The 26,859-nt window shown below is 41.1% G+C and overlaps 1 protein-coding gene across 2 annotated transcripts in view; it reads right to left on the bottom strand.

Annotated features, from left to right (window-relative positions):
• Window positions 1-26,859, bottom strand: part of kdrl (kinase insert domain receptor like) — a 217,397-nt gene that overhangs the window by 142,123 nt on the left and 48,415 nt on the right. For both annotated transcript variants that reach the window (XM_041195167.1, XM_041195168.1), the window contains exons 3-4: window positions 21,301-21,521; window positions 5,066-5,190 (exon numbers count right to left, since the gene is read on the bottom strand). In XM_041195167.1, the coding sequence (XP_041051101.1) occupies window positions 5,066-5,190; window positions 21,301-21,521 (346 nt within the window). The remainder of the gene's footprint in view (window positions 1-5,065; window positions 5,191-21,300; window positions 21,522-26,859) is intronic.

Genomic DNA, 26,859 nt, shown 5'->3' with positions numbered 1-26,859 from the left:
AATGCAGGAAGCAGACAGCTTGTCTCTGCGACACTCAGACAGTGGGACCTGGGAACCAACTCAAATGTCTCTATTACTCAGAAGGAGAGGTAAAAATTAACTACAATGATTTAAGAACAGATATCAAGGTGCATATTAAACATATTTATTTCAAAATAATTTCCCCCATTTTCTGCACCAGTTAGAAGATTCCACCTCATGGGCATTTGTGTCATCAATACTATCCTTCGGCCAGAATTATGGTAAGTCTCCATGTGATTATCTCCCAATATTTGAAGCCTTATCTAGTAAACATCCGCAAATGATTGCACATTTGGAGCAGTCTGAAGATGTGATAAATATATATATTTTAAACAAATGTATAGCATTTCCAGGGCAAAAATAAGGAAATGTTAAAATGATAAGAATTATCAGTAGAAGTATGATGGAATGCTGACAGCATCAATCCTGCATGGATTGCAATAGCCTACTTAATGTAGTTGCTAATTCAATCAGTCACATGCTGGCAGGTATCGCGAGGGAATCATTGGAAACAGGAACAATGCTGGAAAAACTGCAATAAGTTGAATAAACCAATTTGTGAAAAGAGGCATAACAAATACTCTGGGGAATATAGGGATGGGAACCTGATGCATATAGTAAAAGGGAGCCTGAAGGAGCGAATAATGAATTACCTACGGAATAAGAGGTCAATTTGGCTTCTTGGGCAGGGTGCCGGGGAGCAATCGGGGGAGATGGAGTCATGCTTGCCAAATCTCGTGGAAATGGGAATTCAGTGCATGTTATTATATTCAAATTTTAGCAAAGCTTTTTGACCCACAATGCTGGAAGTAAGGGGAAATCTTCTGAAGTGGCTGCATCAGAGAAATCTTTGCATCATTTTACAAGAAGCTACACTGGGAAGAAAGCAGGGATCAATTCTTGGGACATTATTGTTCACAATGATAGATTAAGAAGTTTGGCTGACAAGTCGAAGATGTTGTTTAATGTGGATACATGTAAAACAGTGAGAATATGGAAGGAAAGTAAGGGATGACAGATAAGATAAACTGATCTAGTCTACCAGAGAGAGGTATTCTGGAGGATAGCTCACTGAACACAAGAACACATGAACTGAACTGCATGCGGAAGTGGTAGAGTATAAACGCAATAAAGACTTATATTTTACCATTCACATCCTTAGGGCAAGCAAGTGTCTTACAGCCATAAGCTATTTTTTGAAATATAATCACTTTAATTTGTAGGCAAATGGAGCAGCTAACGAGTACACAGCAAGAAACTACAAACAGCAGTTAAAAATTTTTGGTGGTGTTGGTTGAGGGCTACATGTTAATTAGGATAGAGAATTGTCCATTTTTTTTCTTGGTAAAGAATCCATGCGCTGTATTTTTCCCTCGTTGGGTGGGCTCAGTGTGGGTGGGTGGGAGGGGTTGGGAAGCCGACCGCTGCCCACGATCGGGGCCAGACCGCGATTTCATGCTGGCGGGCCTGTGGGGGGTTGGAGGAGGGCAAGCGCGCAAGTTCATGTGCATGCACGGGCGTGCGCCTGGAAAGCTCCCCGAGGCACAGAGCTGCCTCAGGGAGGTGAAGATATAAAACATTAAAAATAAAGCATTTGAAGATGGCAAAAAGCATGTTCCCGCAGGAACATGTCAGAAATTAAGATGAAATTTTTACATTTTTTTTTAAATGACGGATCAAAACTTCATCCCACCCATGAATGAGGTTTCATAAAAAATGAAAAGGCCGCTTCCCACTCCTGCGCGCACCCACCCGACCAAAATAGCGTGCAAGTGCGTGATGACATCGGAACGCTCGGCCAACGTCATCACGCGTCATTTTACACTCATTCGGGTCAGGTGCACGCCCACCCAATGAGTGAAAAATCTTGCCCTATATATCCATCTGCACAGGTAGATGGGGTGTCAGGTTAATATTTCAGGAAAAAGATCACACGTCTAACAATGCAGGATTCTTGTTTTATTTTGTTTATTCATTTGCGAGATGTGTGTCACTGGTTAGGCCAGCATTTATTGCCCATTCCTAATTGCCCTTGAGAAGGTGGTGTGAGCTGCCTTCTTGAACCATTGCAGTCCATGTGGTATAGGAACACGCACAGTGGTGTTAGGAAGGGAGTTCCAAGATTTTGACCCAGTGATAGTGAAAGAAAGGCAATATAGTTCCACGTCAGGAAGGTGTGTGGCCTGGAATGGAACTTGCAGGTGGTGGATTTCCCATGCATCTGCTGCCCTTGTCCTTCTAGGTGGTGGAGATTGTAGGTTTGGAAGGTGCTATTGAAGGAGTCTTGGTGAGTTGCTACAGTGTATCTTGTAGAATGTACACATTGCTGCGTCAGTGGTGGAGGGAGTGAATGTTTGTGAATGAGGTGCCAATCAAGCGGGCTGCTTTGTCCAGGATGGTGCCGAGTTTTTTGAGTATTTTTGGAGCTGCACTCATCCAGGTAAGTGGATTGTACTCCATCACGCTCCTGACTTATTCTTTCTGGACGGTGGACAAGTTTTGGGGAGTCAGGAAGTGAATTCCTAGCCTCTGACCTGCTCTTGTAGCCACAGTATTTATATAGGTGGAACATTCTGTTTCTGGTCAATGGTAACCGCCAGGATGTTGATAGTGGGGAATTCAGCGATGGTGATGCCATTGAATGTGAAGGGGAGATGGTTAGATTCTCTCTTGTTGGAGGTGGTCATTGCTTGGCACTTGTATGGTGCCAATGTTACTTGCCACTTATCAGCCCAAACCTGAATGTTGTCCAGGTCTTGCTGAATATGGAACATAGACTATTTCAGTTTCTGAGGAGCTGCAGATGGCGCTGAACCTTGCGCAATCATCAGCGAACATCCCCACTTCTGACCTTATGATGGAAGGAAGGTCATTGATGAAGCAGCTGAAGATGGTTGGACCTGGGACACTACCCTGAGGAACTCCTGCAGTAATGTCTTGGGACTAAGGTGATTGACCTCCAGCAACCGCAACCATCTTCCTTTGTGCTCGATATGACTCCAACCAGTGGAGAGTTTCCCCCCCGATTCCCAATGACTTCAATTTTGCTAGGGCTCCTTGATGCCAAATGTGGTCAAATGCTGCCTTGATGTCAAGGGAAGTCATTCTCCTCTCACCACCAGCCTAGGCTCGCTTGGAGTGCTGTCGTGATCATTGTATCATTGTAGAATGATCTGATCAATGGTGAGAGCATATTGAAAGGCAACTGAATTAATATTTTGAATTAGATTTTGAAGAGAGGTTACGGAAATGAAAAATACTACATTGGAGAATTATGAAGAATTATGCGATTATAATTATTATGATGAAGACTAAAGTCAGTCCTTATCAATGGATCCAAGATTCTAGGGGGCTACAAGTAGTTTGAAAGTTATGCTTGCTGTTATCGTAAACTCGATAACAAAAGGTTTGAATTAAAGTTCAGAAAAGGGGAAGTGAACAGGCTGTTTAAATGTAATTGTTATCCTCAGAGGATGGTGGATATATGGTACAGTCTGCCTGTTTCAGGAAGCATTAGAGGTGAAGAATGTTGGCAAAGTGAAGAAGGAACTTGATAAATATTTGGCAGTGTAAGGGATTGAGCAATAGGGGATTGAACAGTGTGACAGGTATTGTGGTGTTTGTCATTTTTCAAATGTTCACATTAGATGTAGGACTTCAACAGTCTTCCAGTTATGTGCATTCCTATCTTGCCAAATAAATCAGAAATAAAAACTAATTTATTTGGATAATAAATTAGTAAAATCAGATCTTTTATCAACTTAACCTAATTTTTTCTCAATGCAATGTTTGCATTGTATTGTACTTTCTCCACTTTGCCTGCATCTCCTCTTCTCCTGAACTAAAGACGATGATGTACTGGGATATTATATCATGGGCAATGGCAGTTCACAACTGCCTTGTGCATGAGCCTAGACAGTGAGTGTTGATAGACTATTTGAATGTGGAAGGTATTACAACCTCTCAACTAATGTTCACACTCACACTTCCCAGTTCTGGTAAGTGGGTGGTAGCTGGAACTTAAGACAAGGGAACTGAGGCCAGTTGTAGCAACAGTTGTCGATTATTGGACCAATCGTATGTGTACATTTTTAGTCATTAGCTGTGTACCTGTGATAAAAGCACAAATATGACTAAAATTATCAGGCTATATCTGTCATATTGATTACAGTGGATGACTGTTTGATGTTTACCTTTCTGTTTTATTCCTTTGTCTCTCTTATTTTTGTCTTTCTTCACAACTGACCTGGCTGATGGATTTGCAAGTATTTTCTTTTACTATGGAATGAGATGAGGAAAATACAGCCATGGAAATAGCAGCATCTGACCAATCATAGTGCTAGTGAATGTTCACCATTAAAACAGTAGGGTTAAATGCTTAACAGACGGCACTTGCTATTAGTGCGAATGATGACTCCTGCTTTAAGAACAACATCTTACTTTCTCCCGCTCTTCAGACAGACAAAGCAAGAGAAATCTTAGGCAAAGTTAATGCATGCATGACATTACAACTTTATGCATATACTCCTGCCAAACTCAGGAGAGGTGGCATACCTGATTTATAGCACCACTTTTGCCACCAAGTTTGAGATCACTTAAGTTAGTGCAGACCAAGCATTGAACCATGGAACCTCCATGCTCCTCTGGAACATTTAGGCACAAATGATCAGAACTTTACAATTTCAAAGAGTTTGTTATATACCAGCAGATAACATCTTGTGGGCAATCATATAGCAAAAGCATGTGCCTAGTAACACTTGGTAACAAGCAACATTTTCAGAGAAAACAAATGTTAGTGGTGAAAAGCTGAAATAAAATCAGAACATGTTAAAGTTACGCAGTTGATCAGTGGATCTGAAAAGGTAGATATTGATTTGGTTGACTTGTGAGCTGTTATCCTACTTTTCTCTTTTTAAAATGCTCTTTGTGCTTCCAATCTTTACTGCGCTTTACATAACATTTCTTAGAAAGACACTTTACATTATATACCTTGTTTGTTGCAGATCAGAAGCATTTATGAAAACTTTTCTTTTAAGCCTCTTACCATCAGTAGTGTGACCTGTAGATTTGGTGCTGTGACGCGGCAGGGGATCACAATCTCACTACTTCCACTGAACTTTATCACTTCAGGACGTTCTGTATGAGGTTCCACAAATGGACTTTGATGATCTTATTTTTAAAAAAAAAGCACAGGACAAAGGTTTATACTCCACACTAATTTATAACATTTTAAAGGCTTGGTTTTCCTAAGACAGTCCAACTCGAGTGCGGTTAATATTATCATTATTTTCTGGAAGACGATTTTAACCCCTTAAATGCTAAATCTCATTTGTAGGTTTTCAAATTCCATCTTGATCCCTATAATCATATGCATGGATTATCATCTTACAACGTAAGGTAAAAGCTCTGTAACATAAGCTCCTAGGGTGGGAACAAGGAGCACCAGGCCATGGCCTGATATACTTTCCAAGGCTGTTCACACTAGATGTTCCAAACTGGCCCTTTCACTACTGTTGTAATTTAAACTGCCCATTCTTTTTTTCCTCCTCCTACAGTGAATTTACTAATGAGATTGTAGCTTTGAATTTAAAAATGGGATTGCACAACCTTACCCACATTAAGCACAATGAATCACAAGGCTGCACAGTAAACTAGAACATTCAGGCATTGTAATGATGCAGAGAATTCTGACTCTTGAAATTATTTTAAACCATGGGAGTAAATGTATAATCCTGCGTTCCCGGCAGCGAGTTGTACTTGCAGGAATAATGAATCAGAGGACTGGGGTTACAGTATTGTGGCCTGATCTCCCACTCTCATTTCCTTTGCTGGGAGTCTGGAATCAACATCAATTATTTACACTCTGCACTGAAAAGCAGTATTTGTGCAGGCCTGAAATTGGCAGAATGACAATGGAGTTTATTCTGCAGCAATCGCAGTAAGTTTGCAAAGGCAGTTATGATGCAACTGCTGCAAATTTATATTTAATATTTTCATTCTCGGCAACTAAAATATATTAAGTAACAAGAGAATTGTTCTGAAATCCAAGTCAATAAATCTTGTGAAATACATTCAATTTTGCATGAACTGAGGGGAAGATTCACTTTTTCTCAGGAATGGAAAATATTTCCAGATGGTGTCTTTGAGGTGTTGATGCTTGTAGTGAGAAAGGTAGGGCTGCCCTTGACGTATAAGAGCCTCTTGGTAGAGAAGAATGACCTGAAAGACCTAGCAAGAAAGAGGCAAACTCAGGCCTAAGGAAAAGTGCCAATATACTGCTGCCCAACAGATACCTCGTAGGCACCTAACCTGAGCTTACACATATGAATATACAAACATGTGAAATAGGAACAGAAGTAGGCTATTCAGCCCCTCGAGCCTGCTCCGACACCCAATAGGATCATGGCCGGTCCATTTGTGTTTCAACTTCTACATTCCCATCTATCCCCGATAACCTTTGATTCGCTTGCGTAACACAAATCTATCTACCCCAGCCTTAAAAATATCCAGTGAACTCATCTCCACTGACCTTCTGAGGCAGAGTTCCAAAGTCACACAACCCTCTGAGAAAAATTCTCCTCATCTCTGTCCTATAAAGCCAACTCCTAGTTTTAAAACAGTGGCCCCCTAGTTCTGGACTCACCCACAAGAGGAAACATCCTTTCTACGTCCAGCTTGCCAAGACCATTCAGGATCTTATATACTTCAGTCAAATCACCCCTCACCCTTCTAAACCATAAATGCATAGTGGCAACAATCGCAGTAAGTTGCAAAGACAGTTATGATACAACTGCTGCAAATTTATATTTAATATTTTCATGCTCAGCAACTAAAATACATTAAGTAACATTTGTGTTTCAAGTTCTACATTACCATCTATCCCGATAACCTTTGATTCACTTATGTAACAAGAACCTATCTACCCCTGCCTTAAAAATATTCAGTGAACTCGTCTCCCATGCCTTCTGAGGCAATTTCTACCAATTCTACCAATTTCAGGCCCGCACAAATACTGCTTTTCAGTGCAGAATTTAAATAATTGATGTTGATGCCACTAGTCACATCCTGCCAATCAGATAAAGACCCATTTAACCATAGTGGAAACAAGCCCAGCCTGTCCAACCTATTTTATAAAGCGACCTGCTCATTCTAGTAAACCGCCTCTGAACCGCCTCTAACACATTTACATCCTTCCTTTAAATAAGGAGACCAAAACTACACACAGTATTCAAGATGTGGTCTCACCAATGCCCTGTAAAACTGAAGCATAACATCCTTACTTTATATTCAATTCCTCTCATGATAAAGGATAGCATTCCATTAGCCTTCTTTATTTCATGCTGTACCTGCATATTAACTTTTTGTGACTCATGCATGAGAATGCCTAGATCTCTCTGCACCTCGGAATTCTGCAGTCTTTCTCTATTTAAGTAATGCCCTGCTTTTCTATTCTTCCTGCCAAAGCGAACAACTTCATATTTTCCCACATTATACTCCGTCTGTCAGGTTCTTGCCCACTCACTTAACTTATTATATCCATCTGCAAACTCCTCATGTCTTCTTTACAACATACTTTCCTACCTATCTTTGTGTCATCTGCAAATTTAGCTACCATGCCTTCGCTCCCCTCATGTAAGTCACTGATATAAATCGTAAAAAGTTGAGGCCCCAGCACAGACCCCTCCCTGCGGGCAGCCCTACTTTTCTCACTACAAGCATCAACACCTCAAAGACGCCACCTGGAAATATTTTCCATTCCTGAGAAAAAGTGAATCTTCCTCTCAGTTCATGCAAAATTGAATGTATTTCATGGGGTTTATTGGCTTGGATTTCAGATCAACTCTTTTGTTACTTATTTTAGTTGCTGAGAATGAAAATATTAAATATAAATTTACAGCAGTTGCATCATAACTGCCTTTGCAACTTACTGCGATTGCTGCAGAATAAACTCCATTGTCGTTCTACCAATTTCAGGCCTGCACAAATACTGCTTTTCAGTGCAGAGTGTAAATAATTGATGTTGACCCCACTGGTCACTTCCTACCAATCAGACAAAGACCCATTTATGCATACTCTCTGTTTTCTAACCAGCTAGCCAATCCTCTATCCAGACTAATATGTTACCTGCTACACCATGAACTGCTTAATCCTTCAAAGCCATCATTCAGCCTCAGATCCTTTGAATGTTCAGTTTAGTGGATGTAACTTGCATCTAATTCCAGCCCAGGATCCTGGAATGTAAGCCTCTCCTCTTATTGGCTACTATAGCTCTTTGTGAACTGAGTATGAACAGCCCCACCTCGGTTCATGGCCATACAGCAGCACATAAACCCAGGATACAAGTTACATTTGGAACAGTTGTTATACTGAAACCTGAATGGTGCTTGACACAGCAAATTCTGCAGCATACCATCGCACTATGTTCACTTAATTATATGGGAAGAACTTCAGGATAGCTACATGGATGCCATCAGTGATTGTTCCAGCAGTTTCTGAAATGCAGCTTTGCATTCTTCCATTTCTATTTTGTGGGAAGGGTGTTGTATGTACTGACCCTATTAACCAATGCATCAGTCATTTGCTTGATACATCTGTAGTTATCTTGAAAGGAAGCAGAGACCTAATAGTGAGGGAGACTTTGTTTTCAAATATGGAAACTCATGGATCACATGGATTCAAGGTCAAAATTCACAAAAAAGTAGCCATTTAAAATCTTTAAGGGGTCCCTTCACCAACACAATAATGCCATTGGCCTTTAATGGCATTAGTCCATGTAACCATCCACATGTGAGGTATATGGCAGGACTGTGACTGAAAAAAACTGCAGTGGAAAGGATGGTGAATTCAGCAAAGGTGGTGTATTACAATTTGACTGGTTGGTGGTAGAAGAAAGAATATTTCTTCCTCCTTACCATCCACGGTTGATTGGTGAGTAATGGTTATTTTAAGCAAAACCACTGTCACATGGCTTGATACCAGAGTGAACAGATATGGGTTTCAGCTGAATGTAGCTTAATGGTCCAATGGATTTAGTGACGCATAGCTTAATTCACAGAAAAACCACAGGCACTTTAAATGACTTTGAGAGGTTATACATTCACTTGCACTTGTTTGAGAATTTGTTTTTTTTTACAGGGAACTGGAAATAGAAATGGCCATTCTATTTTTATATTTAATCAGAAACATATGTAAAGAAAGCTGTGTGTACTGTTACAATCCTGTTAGATGCTGTTAACATTTAAAGAAGAAATCTGAACACCTAACAGTCAGCAACATAACTACACCACAAGATTTCACACTTTCCTACAAAAACAAACTTTATTGTACATATAAAGAGAAATTAAGCAATGCAAGCATTGCTAACTTAACACTATAGTATATAAAGCTTATGCTATAAACTCAATTCTGCTTTATACTTGTCCCCAAGAGTTCCCTTATCTTACAAAATCTTGAAGGTTCATTCACTTTTCCTGGGACCAACCTGAAGGTGTGCCACAGCCCCCTGGAATTCATTTTAATTCTCAGCTATCGCCTGAAATAAGGTTCTGTTGGGGTCCTTTCATTAGCTTTTTTGGCTATACGATCCTCTGCATTTACAGATCTCATAACTGTGGATGCTTCAGCTACTTGTTCAGGTTGCCAGCAGATACCCAATTACCTTCCCATAGCTTCCCGAACTAACTCTGCTGACTGATTTCTGCCTCAAGACTCTGTGAGGACCACTGTAGATTTCTTCCACCAGCTGTAAGCTAGAACAAATCTTCCAGCTGCTTTTCTCTCATGAAATCCAAACTGAGAATGAGCATCCACTTGAATTTCAAGCACTGAATGATGAAGTTAGTATTTTCTCTGACTGAAGAGCAGGTCTAACTAACTAACTAACATCTCTGTGGCTCTCTCAGTCAGGTGAGATGCAGTCTACACCACAGCGGCTCTCTCAGTCAGGTGAGATGCAGTCTACACCACAGCAAAGCTGCAGCTGCCTCTGTCTGTTTCCAATGAACCACTTGCTTCTGTTAGCAAGCACACAAAGGCAAATTAAACAAAGGAACCTTCTAACCAAGGTTCCACTTTGAATCACTATCTCTATGTCGGTGTGCATGCTTTAGGATGATTCAAACAAAAATGCAAAGAGATTACTTTATCTTCTGCACAACTCTTTGATTTTGAAACCCATGTGAATAATTTGTATTGCTAATGGAGTTTGACAACTTTTTCTCAGAATTCCTAGCACTTAGTTTTTTCTATGGAGATAATGAGGTCCAGAAAAGGGTCATCTGTTGTTCAGTGTTTACAGTTCTAACTCTTCCTCAGGGCAATGCCTTGACCAATCAGGGTCAAGCTGCCTGGTTTAAATTTCAAACAATACTTGGCAGTTATCTGTCTGTCACCATCAGTGGTGCTTTCTCCATGGCAACTCCACTTGCCAACCAATCAGTGCTCTCTTCACATACAGTATAAATTGTTGTCGTCCCCTTATATTGGTATTCTTGGCAGTGTCCTGCTGAGTGCAAGACGAAAAACTTAGCCATGTCTCTCTTTTCGACAATACTCAAGTTCTGTACTACCAAATGACTATTAAGGCAGTGCTCTCAAATCATTCCTGAAATTGGATCAATGTAAACTGGAATCTGTTCTAATGGTTCAGAATTCCATTTTGCCCTGCAATTTTGCATTTGGAGCACATGGTGAAAGAAGGTAAGCATAACTGAATGGTGCAATTGCCTTTCAACTCTGGGACTTGGATTCAAACGCACCTCAGTCTGATAGGATGAATGTTTTATTTGTCTGATGGTAAAACAAAAATTCCTATGTGAAATGATTTGGCCTGACCAAATCCTGGTCTAACTGAAATCAATGGTAGCGCTAATACATCTGAGTCAGAGGGTTGGGGTTCTCAATTCCACTCCAAGGACTTGAGCACAAAATCTAAGTTGACACAACAGTAGTAATGAGGGAGTGCTGCACTGTCAGAGGTGCCATCCTTCAGATGAGATGTTAAACCGAGGCTCTATCTGCCCCCTGAAGTGAACGTTAATGATCCCATGGCAAGAAGAGTACGTGAGCTATCTCCTGTGTCTTGGCCAATATTTATCAATACCCAAAAAACATTATCACATTACTGTTTATGGGAAATTGCTTAGTGCAAATTGTCAGTTGAATTTCCTACGTTGTAACAGTAAAGCACTTTGGACATCCTGAGGTTGCAAAAGGTGCTATTTAAATGGAAGTCTTGGCTTTTTGTTTTCTTTCATTGGTCTACTGTACCAAATTGCCCTTATTTAACATTGAACTTGCATTCTATAACATTCGAATTCTTCAGGTGAGTGTCAGACTGAGAAAAAAAATCTAACAACTATGCGGCAAAAAAAAAAAAAATTCTTGCCTCTGACCTTCCTCTTTCTCTTGTGAGAGAAATGCCCAAAGAATTGCTCTAACTGTGTCCTGAAAATGGAGTGAGCAGTCAAAATATGAGAAAAGGAGAAGGCCAATGCTAATTTAAGCATGGAAATTTATACAAACATGATATTCCTTATCAGATATTGAAAACAAGCCATCAAACCATAAGCTATGCTTGTTAAGGGGAAAATAAAGACGTCTGGAAACAGTGCATGACCCTTTTGCAAGAAAAGACCTGAAGCTAAGGGGTAAATGAGTGATTGGCATGTCTAGGCACTGATGTTTTATTGATTTGGAGATCATGAAGACTACCAACATGGCTTTAAGAACATAAGAATACATAAGAAATAGGAGCAGGAGTAGACCATTTGGCCCCTCAACCTGCTCCGCGACTCAAATAGGATCTTGGCGAATCTGATCGCCACTTCAACCCCACTTTCCTGTCTGCCGCACCATAACTCTTGACTCCTTTGTAGATCAAAAATTTGTCTAACTCAGCGTGATCTGACTGACACCCGAAGAATCAAACTCTTTTAATATGTATCCCGCAAGTTATCTCTAGAACTGAGGTGAGTCATTGGAGATTAGAGCTGAAGTCTCCATTGTCATTTCTTAGTTTATTTCTAGTTCTTGTTGCAGTTTCTGTAGTAGGAGGTGTAGGATTTCTTTGTCTAGTCTACTATACAAAGCATAAAGTTGGCAAGTCCATCCTTAAGAGAACGAGAGAAAATGAGAGTGAGAGCAAAAGGTTACAGAAGTTAAGATCGCATAGTGATACTAGCCAGATACAAGTATGTCACCTAGATGTACCAATCCCCTAGAAATCAAGGGAGACAAGATTTAAGCCAGCTAATTCAGATATAATTAACAAGGTGGAAGGTGAATTTATTCAAGAATAGAGAAGAAACAAATTGAACCTCTACAACAGCAACTACTTGTACTTATAAAGCATCTTTAATGTGAAGAGCATGGTTACTCACTCTGACGTGTCAGAAGGCTAACTTCATCTTCCCAAAGGAAAGCTAAGCAGCCTGTTCACCCATATCACATAACAATAAGGCTGTACAAGGTCTGGAAACATTGCTAACTACAACCATATAAACTTTAATCTATTGAATACACTAAAAGAAAAAGAAAGAAAGACTTGCATTTATAAAGCAATTCACATGACCACCAGACGCCTCAATGCACTTTACATCTAATGAAGTACTTTAGAACCGTGTTTACTGTTGTAATGTAGAACTAGCTATCTAATGTCAATTTCCGCTAAGGGGTCTAATCATAAAGTACCCTCACAAATTTATTTCAATCTCTGATGTGGATCTCAACTGTGAAGTTATTATTAGCAATCAGTTAATGCTGGGTTAGTGTGGTATAACTGAACTGGCTTTGTAGTCTCTTTTATTTCATAAATAAACCCTATCTACAAATTATTTACATATTCGATATTTAAGCCTAATTACTGCTAACTATGTTTCCAGGGCTAATTGTTGTTCGTTTATGACTGTGGTCATAACATGGATTCCTTATTTGATAGTTGTCCAGAAAAGGTTAATTTAGTCATTTGGTAGCTTGTGTAGATCATGGTGGAAGGTTAGTACCGTAAATGCTAATATAACTTGAACTTTATGAGGGACAGTTCAGCAAGCCTATAGCCTTGGCATAGGCTAGATGGAAAGGTCTCTTGACAGGGAGTTATGGTGAAGGCATTAAGGATTTGTCCAATGTCCAGTATTCATTTCAGGATTACCAATTCCAGTATTCCTACACTTAGACGTACACTAGAACCAAAATCATATTCCAGATGAAACAGCGTCATTCCATTTTTGCTATATAATTGATGACATATTAGACCTATTTTATGCTGTTCCTGTGCTTGGAATTTTGAACGTCTGTAGTGAACACATGCACTTCATACATAAAGCTGTCCGCTGTGGAATGTATTTGATTCTTTTTAAAACTGGGAACCTGTTTTTCATCACCTCACATCTACAAGAACAGTATAGTACTCAATAATTTGGGTGCTCACTATTCTAAAGCAAAGATGGTGAAGGTCACAACAGATGTTTCATAAACTACAACAATATTACTTTAGGTTTGATGCAAAATGCTCATTAAACCAAGAAGGACTGAACCAAATAAGTAACCTGGTCATGTACAGAATGAAATGGTTTTACAATTATATATCAACGTGAACACATTGAAGTCATTTTAAATTCCTCTTGGGAGTTTTTACAAGTATGCTCAGGCCTTTGGATAGCTTGTATTGAAACCATGCATGGTGAAAAATATTGTTTTGATGATTTTGCATACTTCTCCATCCATATTGATAATGATAATCCAAAATATTCATCCACAGAAAGGCTTGTGCATCATACATCAGCTACATTTTATACATCTCAGCATTGTTAAACATTTGATACTTTAAGGTGCAAGACGGACAGTAATTTCATGTTGGTTTTGGTGACCTGCAGCCAAAAGTTTGCAAGCATCTGCCTATTGGTGAGCTTCTCTCACCGACAATAATTAACCTGCAGTTGAGCTGGGCATACGCCTCTTTACAAATATACCTTGTGACTTTAAAAGGAATAGGTCAAGTTAAAGACATTTGCACCTTGGCAGCAATGAAGCATTGCACAGTTCATGGTATAAATTTCCTGATATTATAAAACAGAATTATTACCCAATCTATTTTGAGTAATGTCACCAGTAATCCATTAGTTTATTAAAGCCATTTGAAGTATTGCATTTCTGTGCTGGTTAAGGCGATAGAAATGGAGCACGATCACGGTTAGAACACCCATTATTAGCATTAAGCACTCCCAAGTTAGATGTAGAACAATCAGATACATAGTAAAGCTTCCTTATCTCAGAGAACATTTCCTAATGCAGAGGTGACATTTTCCAATACCTCACTCACCCCGTACCCCCTCTGAATGCAGTTACAATTTTCATGCCAACTAGCGCAATATTGCACTTTGAGCTGATGATCACTGGATAGCACTACAGTTGAGACTGTCTAAACACATTCTAGAGTGAACCGTTAGAATCAACAAAGAAACCAGGCTGTGATTCTAGCATTTTGGAATGGAATTACACAGTGGTTGCACCCTCTGTGTTATTTTTTTCTTCATTCTTTCATGGGATGTGGGTCGCTGGCAAGGCCAGCATTTGTTGCCCGTCTCTAATTGCCCTTGAACTGGGTGGCTTGTTAGGCCATTTCAGAGGGCATTTAAGAGCCAACTACATTGCTGTGGGTCTGGAGTCACATATAGGCCAGACCAGTAAGGACGACAGATTTCCTTCCCAAAAGGGCATTAGTGAACCAGATAGGTTTTTACAACAATCAATGATAATTTTATGGTCACTATTACTGAGACTAGCTTTATATTGCAGATTTATTAATTAAATTCAAATTCCACATCTGCCATGTTGGGATTTAAACCCTTATCCCTGCAGCATTAGCCTGGGCCTGTGGGTCACTAGTCCAGTGACCTTGCTCCAGGATATAACTCAGACACCAGTCTGCCAATGCTTTAATCTTAAAAGTCTCATAGCTGTGTTCAAATTACTCCACGGCGTCAGCTCTCTCTATCTCTGTAACCTCTTTCAGCTCTGCAATCCTCCGAAATATCTGTGCTCCTCCAATTCTGGCTTCTTCCACAGGCCTGATTTTATTCCCTCCACTTCCAGCTGCCTAGGCCCCAAGCTCTAGGGCAGGATTTCATGTTTGTTGGGCGGGTATGTGCCCGCCCGGACATAAAATAGTGCGCGATGACGTTGGGCGAGTGTCCCAATGTCATCGCGCACTCATGTGATATTTCAGTCGGCGGGCACGTGCGAGAGTTGGCAGCGCACCCGCTGACAATGAAGAGGGTTATTAAGCTCATATCAATTAATTCAGCAGCGTTTCTTGCTGCCCGTCCAACCTTATGGTTGGCTGGTGGACAAATTGGCCAAGCGGCCTTTGGATTTTTTAAGGAAACCTCATGCATGGATGGGATGAGGCTTCCAACAGTAATTAAAAGGAAATAAAATTTTTAAACATCATTTTCAATATGTCCCTGTTCATGTGACTGAGTCACATGTGGAGACGTGTTTCTTTCATTTTTTAAAAATCTTGATTTTTGATTGTAAAAATTCTTCAGCTCCCTGAGGCAGCTCTGTGCCTTCAGGGAACTTTCAGTGCACGCTCTCCCCCTCCGCACGTGCTGAGGCTTTAGCTCTCATGCTCCTCCTGCCCCCACCTCAGCAGTGCTGAGCTCCTCAGCGCGACTTTCATGCTGGCTGGCCATTAACTGGCCAGCCAGTATAACATCGCGGTCGGGGCCTGATCGGAACGTTTCCTGACCACTCCTGGGCCGGCCCACTGCACCCGGGATGGAAAATCGTGGCCCTAGAATTTCCTCCTTCAACCTCTTCATATGTCTATCCTCGCCTTTAACACACTCTTTAAAACCTGTCATACGGATCAAACCTTTGGTCACCTGCCCTCATATCTTATATGTGACTCAGTGTCAAAAGCTGTTTGCTAATTGTAGAGCGGCTTTTAATGCATTAAATAGTCTTATAAATACAAGTTGTTTTTGTTGTTGTTGAAGTGGGTAGAGCCCCACCTCCTAGAGCTTCATTCCCTGATGTTGAATTTTGGCCATTTTATTCTCCTTTGCATGGTTATATCACCAACATTTTAGCTCTGATCCAAATTGCTTGTGAAATGGACAGCACACACCCAAGACGGTTCTTTCATCTTTGGAAAAAGTTTATTTTGGGAGTGTGCTGTTGTTACCATAAAGTGACCTTTGAGTTTACTTATTAATTCTCAAATGGCTTCTACTAGAGTAAATCAAGATAAAGAAAGGCTGACTTTCAGTAAATAAATGTACAGCCAAATTACATTACATTGTATCACTTGGTGCTTCTTAGTCACTGCCAGTTTTCAAAGATCCTGACGATGATGCATCATGTTATATTGGGAACTTTTAAAAGTACTGGAGGAGCAGGAAATAATAGAGTATGGCCAGCATTTCCGAAACATTCACAATCCATTTCCCTATAGCAGAAGCGAAATCAAAGGGGCACTAAACAATTCCCTTTCAGTAATGTGCACTTAACTCACCATATTTTCCATCCCACTAGCTCTTGCTGCATTTCACTGACTATGTTCCTGTATTTCTATTTAAAACTGTCATGCTATGAGAAACAGTGGCGTTGAGTCTAGACTGTGTGACCCTTGCGACACATCCTTTACATTGAAATCTACTATAAGGAGTTCGCTTTGTATTTGGTTTGCATATTCCAGCTACATGTGATTGCCAAGTTCCGAGAATGATTTTTTAAAACAAGGTTCAAGTAACTCAAGAAAAGCAACTTGGTTTACAGTTCTTTTTAGTAACCCACACCTGTATCTGTTACTATGGAGTTATCCGGGAGATGGGTTTGACTCTCGGCCAGGACAAGGTAGTAAAATGCCCCTTTTTCTCCTGGTGGTAAAAAGAATAAGTGAAATGTTTTTGGGTCTTTTGACCAGCTCCCATGCCCATGGCACAGAACTAGCCATAGTACAGGGCAGCTTGTAGATTCATTCTTTTTTTATTATTCATTCACAGGATGTGGGCTTCGCTGGCTGGGCCAGCATTTATTGCCCATCCCTAGTTGCCCTTGAGAAGTTGGTGGTGAGCTGCCTTCTTGATCCGCTGCAGTCTATGTAGTATAGGTACACCCACAGTGCTGTTAGGAAGAGAGTTCCTGCATTTTGACCCTGCGACATTGAAGGAACGGCGATATATTTCCAAGTCAGGATGGTAAGTGACTTGGAGGGAAACTTTCAGATGGTGGTGTTGCCATCTATCTGCTACCCTTGTCCTTCCAGGTAGTAATGGTCGTAGGTTTGGAAGGTGCTGTCTAAGGAGCCTTGGTGAGTTCCTGACATGGCTGAAAGCACTGGATGCTGCAGGAAGGATGCTACATTCACGAAGGCTGGTGTGGAAAATGGATGCAAACCACACTAGCTCCTTGTTGAGGCAAAACAGTGGAATCTTTTTTTGTCTCTTCCTCCTCTTGCAATACCTGATCGTGGGTATATTACATTCATAATGCCAAAAGAGGAAAGAATGTTCCATTCCTCAGCAGTTATGGGGGAATTTTAATGCAGGTGAACTCATGGGTTTAGGCGTGGGTTGGGGTGAAATACAGGAAAAATGCGAGTGCATTGGACAGCTGGCTGCATCTCGCCAACTTCAGCATTTTACTCCAGTGTGTCAGACTGCTTGTGTGTATCCCCCTTAGGGAAAGGCAGATGGTGAATTTTAATATGTTAATTGCTCTATTAGAACAATATTAATGTGGGTTTTGCAGTTTAATTTTGGCTTCATGAGTCTCTCAGGCTTGCTGGAATTTGTGAGGGAAAGCAAGATGAGAAGATGGTGGCAATTGAGGCAGCTGAAACCATGACAAGGAAATGTAGCAACAAGTACACAGTACTTATGAGCTCTGCAGAGCATGTATTAGACAGAAATCAATAGATTTCGAGAGACCAATGACATCAATGGATATGAGGATAGTGCTGAAAAGTGGCATGGAGCTGGATGATCAGCCATGATCAAATTGGATGGTGGAGCAGGTTCGATGGGCCAAATGGCCTAGTCCTGTTCCTATGTACTGAAAATCGCTTTCTTACCTGCTTGGGTGAAAGGCTTTGTTCACAGTACTGTGCTGGGAGATGACATTGCACACTTCGGTGGTGTTATCTTCAGTTTGGAAATGCGAAAGTCTGCTCTGTAACTTGGAGCTCTGATCTATCAGATCAGCATGGGTGCTGTGTTATTACAGACCTTAGGTGAGGAACAAGGTGACCACAAGCAGCACCAGAGCAGCAGGAGCAGCAAGACCTGCACCAATTACAGCCTGCAGTTCCATAGGAGAGAGAGAAACAGCAGCGAGGTGCAGCTCACAGGAGGCAACATATGGTAGGCACGGGGTCTTCAGGCAGAGGAGAAGCCTTATCGATATATTGGAACATCAGGGTTTCAGGAGGTGCAATGTATCATAGGTAGTAGAAGGAATTTGCAGCTTTCTGGAACAAGACCTGCTGTCAACTGGACCTGGTGTCTATGCATTAGAAGTGGCTGTCGATGTCACCACCACCGTCAACTATTTTTTGCCTCCGGATCCTTCTAGAGCTCTGCCGGAGACATTTGCAGCATATTGCAATCGGTGCAAGATAAGTGACTGATTACTTCTTTGCCAGGCTATGCCAGTCTCACCTGATGATGCCAGTCGGAATGAGCACTCTGGTCTGCAGCTCTGCCTGGCTTTCGCAGGGACAGGGCATCATTGACATGTGGCAATTAAGCAACTGTAGGTCAGTGAGGAGAATTTGTTAACTTCAAAGGCTTAACTCCATTAACGTTCAGCTAGTGAACAACCACCAAAAGATCTTTATGCAGGTGTACACAAGATTCCCAGGCAGCTATTATGATGCTTTCACCCCGTGGCAGTGCATCTGGCCAAGCATCTTTGTGCTTGGAAATAGAGTTATCTGCTAGCTGTTCAGAGATAAGGGATACCCTCTGAAAACCTCAATGCCAATCTCAAAAACCTGAGGAATGAGGCCCAGGAGCAATAGAACCAGCAGATATTATTTCAAATAAACCATTGGCATGTTGAATATATACCAGGTGCTTAGCGAAATCTGGAGGCGTCCTTCAAGTACACACCCATCAGGGTGTTCAGAATGTGAACATTGCATAGCAGTGAGGTTTGGATCTGCAAGAGCAACAAGATGCAGAGCACAGAGCCTCTTCACACGATTTTGAGGGAGAGGACAATGGGGAGGGGGAGAAGGTAATGTAGAAAATGTACCATCAATGGTGCACATGGTTTTCTGGGATGCCTTGATTATGACAAGACTCGTTCTGTTCTATGCATCTATCCAGCAACTTCTTAAGCCACTTTTGTACCCCCTCCCATCCCAACCCCTACCATGGCACTGCAAACAACTAAGTCTGGCTTTCAGAGTAACAGCAACCCCCATCCCTTCATTGCTCATGTCAATTCATATCTTCCCATTTGTCATGAAGCAATTGACTAGGCCATATGCCGACAAGCAACCAAGAATGAACAAGACAGGAAAGTGGTCCAAAACAATATGATTTATGTGGCTCACATATAAAACAGGAAGTTATCAATCTGACATTGTGTAACACACCCATGAGTATACCATTGTGCAACTACAAATCTTTATTCTAGCACCAGTACTTCTATGTGGTGCAATCCCTATGGCTTTAGCAGGTGGGTGCAGGCTGCTCAGATCTCTGCTCTGATTGCTGAGATGCTGTCGAACAAGACCCTTTGGGTTTTGGAGCCTGTGTTGCTTGCTTTAAGATGGTTGGAGGGCTCTCTTTCTCTCCCTGGTGTTTTGTTCTCTCTTCTCCTGCATGGAGGGATATTAATGTCTTACGTTGGTCAGATGGATGGAGAGCCTTTGTTGAGGGTGACCTTGAGGGAGAGGTGTGACATTGCATAAGGATGAGGGTGAGTGTCAGTCATGGGTGGATCAATGGATATGTGAGAGTGCAGAGGCAGGAAGGGATAGGTGTTCCTGCAATGTAAGTTGGTTAGAGCAGTGATGTGCGAGAGTAAGCTTGAGAAAGAAGAGTAAGAAAATTGTGCTCATCAGGATATAGGTGAATGCGCCATTGCTCTCACCTTTCCTGCCCTGCTGAGGTCATTGGATAGCTTCCTATATTATATCCAGGAGTGACATGCTCCTGCTGTTTGGCCTCTTGTGCTACCTCCAACCATGCCTTCTTGCTATCCCCAGCTTCTGTTATTACGGAATAGAACACCCCTCCGTGTCCTCACAGCCCTCAGCAGCACATCCAAGAGACATCACTGAAATGAGGCACAGTTTTTGACATTCTCGTATTCCCTTCTCTTTGGCTACCAACTCCAATCTCCTTCATATTTCTGTTTTGAATGTCCCTGTAAAAATTGGAGTTGAAATTGCATCATGTGGCATCTTCACGACCACTGATGCTAATTGATTAGGAAACCCAGAGATCATATGATAAGGAAATGGCTCAGTTAAATAGCCACTGACAGATGCGCTGTACTGAATTCTGGGTTTCCCGCATGTTACTGGACTCCCCAGCTCCCACCACCTGGCAAACTTAAAATCCAGCGCTATATATTTTACTACTCAAATCCATCCAAAATTTCTAATTCCTAATTTTGTCAGAAGCCAGCATTACTGATGCAATAACTAGGCAAGTTACAGTGATCTGAGAACAATCTTTAAGCAAGTTACAAATAAACTGGATCATACACAATGTAATTTAACTGGATTAACTTATTGTTAAACAGTAAACTCCCCTTCCTTAAATGATATTCATTTCCCCAAATCACATGCTATTCTGTGATGGAAAAATACCACTAGAAGGTCACAGGAGGGGTCCGAGGTAACTTGTTCACTGCTACATCCTTCCTCTCTGTAAGGGAGTAGTAAGTCTCCAGTCTGCATTTCCTCCTGAATTACAGGTTCCAAAGTGTGCCCCAATTTTCCACACCATGGCATCCCAGAAGACCACCCCATCATTTCAAACTTCATGCTTGCAGGAATATTGATTTGTCAATAAGTTATTAACTCAGTCAGACTATTATTCAGCAAGTGTAGGCTATTTTGTCTCAAATAAACATATATTCTTTGAGTTGTAAGCTCCTTCAGACATTCCCTTGTGTAATTTTATTGTATTCTACAGTTGAAGAGTCACCAAGCCACACTGTATCACACTCAGGGTTTTCCATGATAGGTTTAGAGCACATCCAGACAGTCAAGGCCAACAGTTATAGACAAAGGGGACTTTATGGTTTCCTTACCTGTGACAAATAAATAGATCTGGGATTTAAGGCTTTCATTGGCTTCGGAAGTGGCATATTTACAAGTATAGCTTCCAGTATCACTGCGATGAGCCTTACTTAAAGTCATGGTACTGCAAAAATACTTCTTCTTGTCATTGCACCTGTAGTTGGTTATGCTTAATCTGTCTTTTGTAGCATAAGGTTGATTGGGTCCAAACCAGTTCAAGGATGCCTGCCCCCTGTTGATAAACCATAATGGTTAAAATTAATCACAGACATAACAGCTGCACCACCAGTACCATTGCATCTGCTTTGTTTTTCCATTTTTATTTCACTAATAACTCAAACTTATGTCCAGCCTTTTGTATTACAAACCTCGTCAATTCTCTAGCTTGGTGATCCTTTATGGGAAAACAGAGCAATTGCTTTCATTTATACAGCTCCTTATCACCTTAAAGCTCAAAGCGTGCCACACTACAGGGGAGATTTTTAAAAAATTCATGCATGGGATGTGGGCTTCACTGGCTGGGCCAGCACTTATTGTCCATACCTAGTCGCTCTTAAAAAGGTGTTGGTGGGCAGCCTTCATGGACTGCTGCAGTCCATGTGGTGTAGGTACATCCACAGTGCTGTAGGGAAGGGAGTTTCAGGATTTTGACCCAGCGACAGCGAAGGAATGGTAATATATTTCCAAGTCAGGATGGTGAGTGACTTGGAGGGGAACTTCCAGGTGGTGGTGTTCCCATTTATCTGCTTCCCTTGTCCTTCTAGGTGGTAGTGGTTGTGGGTTTGGAAGGTGCTGTCTAAGGAGCCTTGGTGAATTCCTGCAGTGCATCTTGTAGATGGTACACACTGCTGCTTCTGTGCCTCGGTGGTGGAGGGAGTGAATGTTTGTGGATGTGGTGCCAATCAAATGAGTTGCTTTGTCCTGGGCGGTGTCAAGCTTCTTGAGTGTAGTGGGACCTGTACCCGTCCAGGCAAGTGGGGAGTATTCCATCACACTCCTGACTGTGATCCATACCCATAGTGGGTTCGGCACTTGTCTCTGGAAATGCCAACATATAAACAATGATGTAGAGATACTATGGTCTATCCAGCCTGTCTCACACAATTCCGATACCTTCTGTATCATAATGCCACCCCACCCAGCATGAAATCATGTGATCCCCTGGGAGAGGCAAAAAAATCTATAAAAACTCAGATCAATTTGAGGGATTGAAATCTGAGAAATTCCTTTCCAAACCATTTAGCTGATCGAAACTAATCTAATAGATCACTGGTCCTGAATCTCCCAAAATACCTATCTTTTGTAAACGTGATCTCTGCCCCAACAAGAAACAGGGCTAACACTACCTTGAAGGAATTCAGTGAATCAGCAACCACCACACAGTCAGCAGCCTCTTCCATAGGGAACATGTTCTCCGTGAGAAAACCATTTCCTGACATCTAACCCAGGTCTGGCCTTATACAACTTCAAATTGCAACCCCCTGTCCTCCCAAACCTTTTTAATTAGCACAAACTTTTAATTGGCACATAATCTATCCCCTTCACCATCTGAAAAGCCCCAATCAAATTACCCCCAATTCTGAGTTTCACTATTGTGTACAGTCTCAACTTCTTCAGCCTACCTTGGTAACTAAGATGCTTTATACTGAGAATTAGTCTAGTAGCCCTTCCCTGTACCCTTTACAAAGCCTCAACATATAAAGAGACCAAAACTGGACATGACACTCCAAGTGAGACCTAATCATATTGAAAAACTTCTAGAACGCAGTAGTCAAACATGGTAGATATTCTGCTCCAGCAACTTCCCACGGATTTCAGTCTTCAGTTATTCTGTATGGTTGAGAAAAGAATGTGGCCAGGTCACTGGGATCTGTTCCTAATGTTTCCCTGATAAAACCATGGCATCTTTAATGTCCACCTGAAGACCAAACAAGAGCTTGTTTAACATCTCACTTAAGTAATGGATCACTCCCTCAGTACCGCCTTTCATTGTCAGCCACCATTATGAATCCAATTTATGGAGCAATGCCCAAACCTAGGGGTGGAGCTAAGTTCAAAGAATTGGGGGAATTTGAAGTTTGCTTGACTTGGCACAGCAGAGGCATGATGACATCCTCCAATTCCATGTTTTTGTTCATGTCAGACTCAAATGGCAACGTGACTGTGAAATTAAAAGTTAATCAACAACTACAACTTATATTTATATGGTACCTTTAACACAATACAAGGCCCCAAGGTGTCTTGCAGGAACGTGATGAAACAAAATTTGGCACTGAGATGCATAAGGAGATATTATGTCAATTGACCAAAAGCTTGGCCAAAGAGGTAGGTTTACCATAGTTTCTTAAAGGAGGGAAGTGAGTTAGAGGCATGGAGATGTAGGGAGAGCATTCCAGAGCTTAGGGCCTAGGTAACTGAAAGCACAGTCAACAATGGTGGAGTGATTAAAATCTAAGATGCTCAAGAGGCCAGAATTTGGTGAGCATAGATATTTCAGAGGTTTGTAGGGCTGGGGAAAATTACAGAGCTAGGGTGGGAGCAAGCCCATGGAGGCATCGAAAACAAGGATGAGAACTTTAAAATCACAATGTTGCTTGGTGGGAGCAAATGAAGCTCAGCAAGCACAGATGTAGTAACTGAAGATATAGCCTCTCCTTCTGACTATCAGGGGTCATGTGATGTTCTTGGAGGCTCCAACCAATGAGCCCTAATCGCGGGCAATCCGGGGGTTGGGGCTTCCTGACGAGAGTCCTGATCGAGCGTTAAACACTTGAAAAGCTCTCTGTTATAAAGTTTCTGTTTCTTGTTGAAACCTGTCCACTCCATCAAGCCTTTACAACAGGGGTGATAGGTGAATGGGGCTCAGTGTGAGCTAGAACACAGAACAACGGCTTTGAATGATCTCAAGCGTATTGAAATAGTCCAGTCTAGAGGTAACAAAGGCATGGTCGAGGCATTCAGCAGCAGAGTAGGTGCGTTAAATATTTGCAGTTGGTTTTGGCCAATTCCTGACCTACAAAATTGGCCAGCCTCAAACTGTTTGAGATGGCATACTGGGGAAGAAGTGTGATGGGGTGTTTGGATCACAATCAGTCCCCCCTACTCACTAGCTTTCACACTGATCAAATGTACAAGATCCCTCAGAGGGGAAAGTGTTAACTGAGTTAAACTGATACAAGGTGACTTTGTATTCATTGGGTGGTCTATCCAAACTGATTGAGGATTGCACCAATATCAAAAGCTGCCCAACTGTAAATATATATATATATACACATACATAAAACAATTAGTGTAATTTATGACATAAGCATAAGGCAAAGAAAAAAGCAATGTATTCTCCCAATAATATAATGCTGCAGAAATCCATCGAATCCATTTCCCTCTGTTCAAATTAAACCTACATTTTTTTTCACTTACTGTGTGAAGTGCATTAATAAAACGAAGGGCAGGATTTTCGGGTTGTTGGGTGGTCGTGATGGGCGGGTCTGGGAGCGGCCGGGAAACAGCTTGCCATCCACGATTGATCCCCAACTGCGATTTCACACTGGCTGGCCAGTTAATGAACAGCCAGTCTGAAAGACGCACTGAGAAGCTCAGTGCTGCTGGGGTGGGGGTGGGAGGAGGGCGAGCGTAAAACTTTGCGGGGAGCATGCACTGAAAGCTCCCTGAAGGCTGGGAGCTGCCTCGGGGAGCTGAAGAGTTTTAAAATCAAAAATAAAGCTTTTCAAAATTGGAAAAAAATGCCCCCACATATGACTCACTCACATGAACAGAAACATAACAAAAATTATGTCAAAACATTTTTATTTTCTTAAAAATTAATATCAGGAACCTCATCCTGCCTGTGGATGAGGTTTCCTCAAAAATGCAAAGGCTGTCTGGCCGCTTTGCCAATCGTAAAGTTGGATGGGCAGCGAAAAATCGCTTATAGTTAATTCTTCAGTGGCTTTAATAGGCCTTTTAATGGTTGGCGGGCGTGCTTCCAACTCTTGTGCACGCCCACCAACCATAATATCGCACACTATTTTATGCCTGATTGGGTCAGACGTGCGCCTGCCTGCAGGATGTAAAGTTGTGCCCCAGGTATTTATGGTATATAATACCATTGTGAAATTTCATGTAATACGCAAAGGATAAGTTTTCCAGAACTGAAAGTGTTTGAGACAAGAACTAATGATTTTGACAACAGAGGACATTTTGGCAGAAGAAATGCTGGTGTGGTGATCGATGTAGCTTTATTTTTAAAATCAATGAAATTCCCATCAAGGTTTAAACGGCTAAAAGAGATGAAACAAGTTAAAAAGTAATGAAAGATGATGCAAGGTTATCATTTAAAAGCCTTCAGTGTAGAAGGGTAGATGGAAAATATTGATTTGAAGAAGGAGAAGGTGAAATGAGGAGAAAGAAAAAGGTGAAACATAATGATAGTGAGATTGCGAGTGATTGGTGGAGGTGGGGATTAAAAATAGCAGTATTATGAATGATCAGCAAAGTGCTATCACCATTCATTTTAAAAAAGCTTTATCTCATATTATTGTATTTTTCAATATTTGTAGAGCAGTAGCATTTTGAAAGATATACAGTTACGCAGTGCCACTTCAATTGTCACTATCTCCAGTTACATCATAGAATGAAAAGATACTGTGGGTTTGGTGGCCGTCATGAAAACAGCATTTTACAGACTCATTTAAGGTTGCTTACTTGAATGACATCAAAGAACATCGGTATGTTTTTGAAACTATTTTGTGACCAAAATGTTTCTTGTACCACTTTTGCCGTCTAGTACCTTGGTTGGACAACACTTTAAGTACTGTGGGCAGTTCTGGTCTCCATATTTTTAAAAGGATATAGATGCATTGGAGAAGATACAAAAAAGATTTACCAGAATGAAACCAGTACTGAGAGGTTACACTGATCAGGAAAGATTGAACAGACAGGGGCTGTTTTCTCTAGAAAAGAGTAACCTGGTAGAGCTCTTTAAGATTATGGAAATATTTGATAGAGAAGATGTTTCCACTTGCTGGGAAGACTAGAACCAGGTACCATAAATATAAGATAGTCACTAATAAATCCAATAGGAAATTCAGGAGAGAACCTTCTTTACTCAGAGAGTTGTTGGGGATGGAACTTGCTATTGCAGGTAGTTGAGGCATATAGCATTGATGCAATTAAGGGGAAGCTAGGTAAACTCAAGAGGGAGAAAGAAATAGAAAGATATATTAATAAAAACAAAAAAACTGCGGATGCTGGAAATCCAAAACAAAAACAAAAACAGAATTACCTGAAAGATATATTAATGAGTTTAGATGAAGAAGGATGGGCAAAGACTAGATGGATTATAAACACTGGCATGGACCTGTTGGGTTGAATGGCTTTTTTTGTGCCGTAATTACAATGCAATACTATGCACTCAATATTTTCTCATGCAGCCACTGCCTCTTTAAACAATTTGACAATTGTGTCAGCACCCAAAGTAAAACAACCTATCTGCTTTTTGAAGTAAATGTTCTTTTCTTAGTAAGAATAGACAGATTTAAGCCAAAGTATTATGATCTTAATTCAAACACTCT

The sequence above is a fragment of the Carcharodon carcharias genome, chromosome 9 (assembly GCF_017639515.1).
Source record: "Carcharodon carcharias isolate sCarCar2 chromosome 9, sCarCar2.pri, whole genome shotgun sequence".
Lineage (NCBI taxonomy): Eukaryota > Metazoa > Chordata > Chondrichthyes > Lamniformes > Lamnidae > Carcharodon > Carcharodon carcharias.
This window is presented reverse-complemented; position numbering and strand designations above follow the sequence as displayed.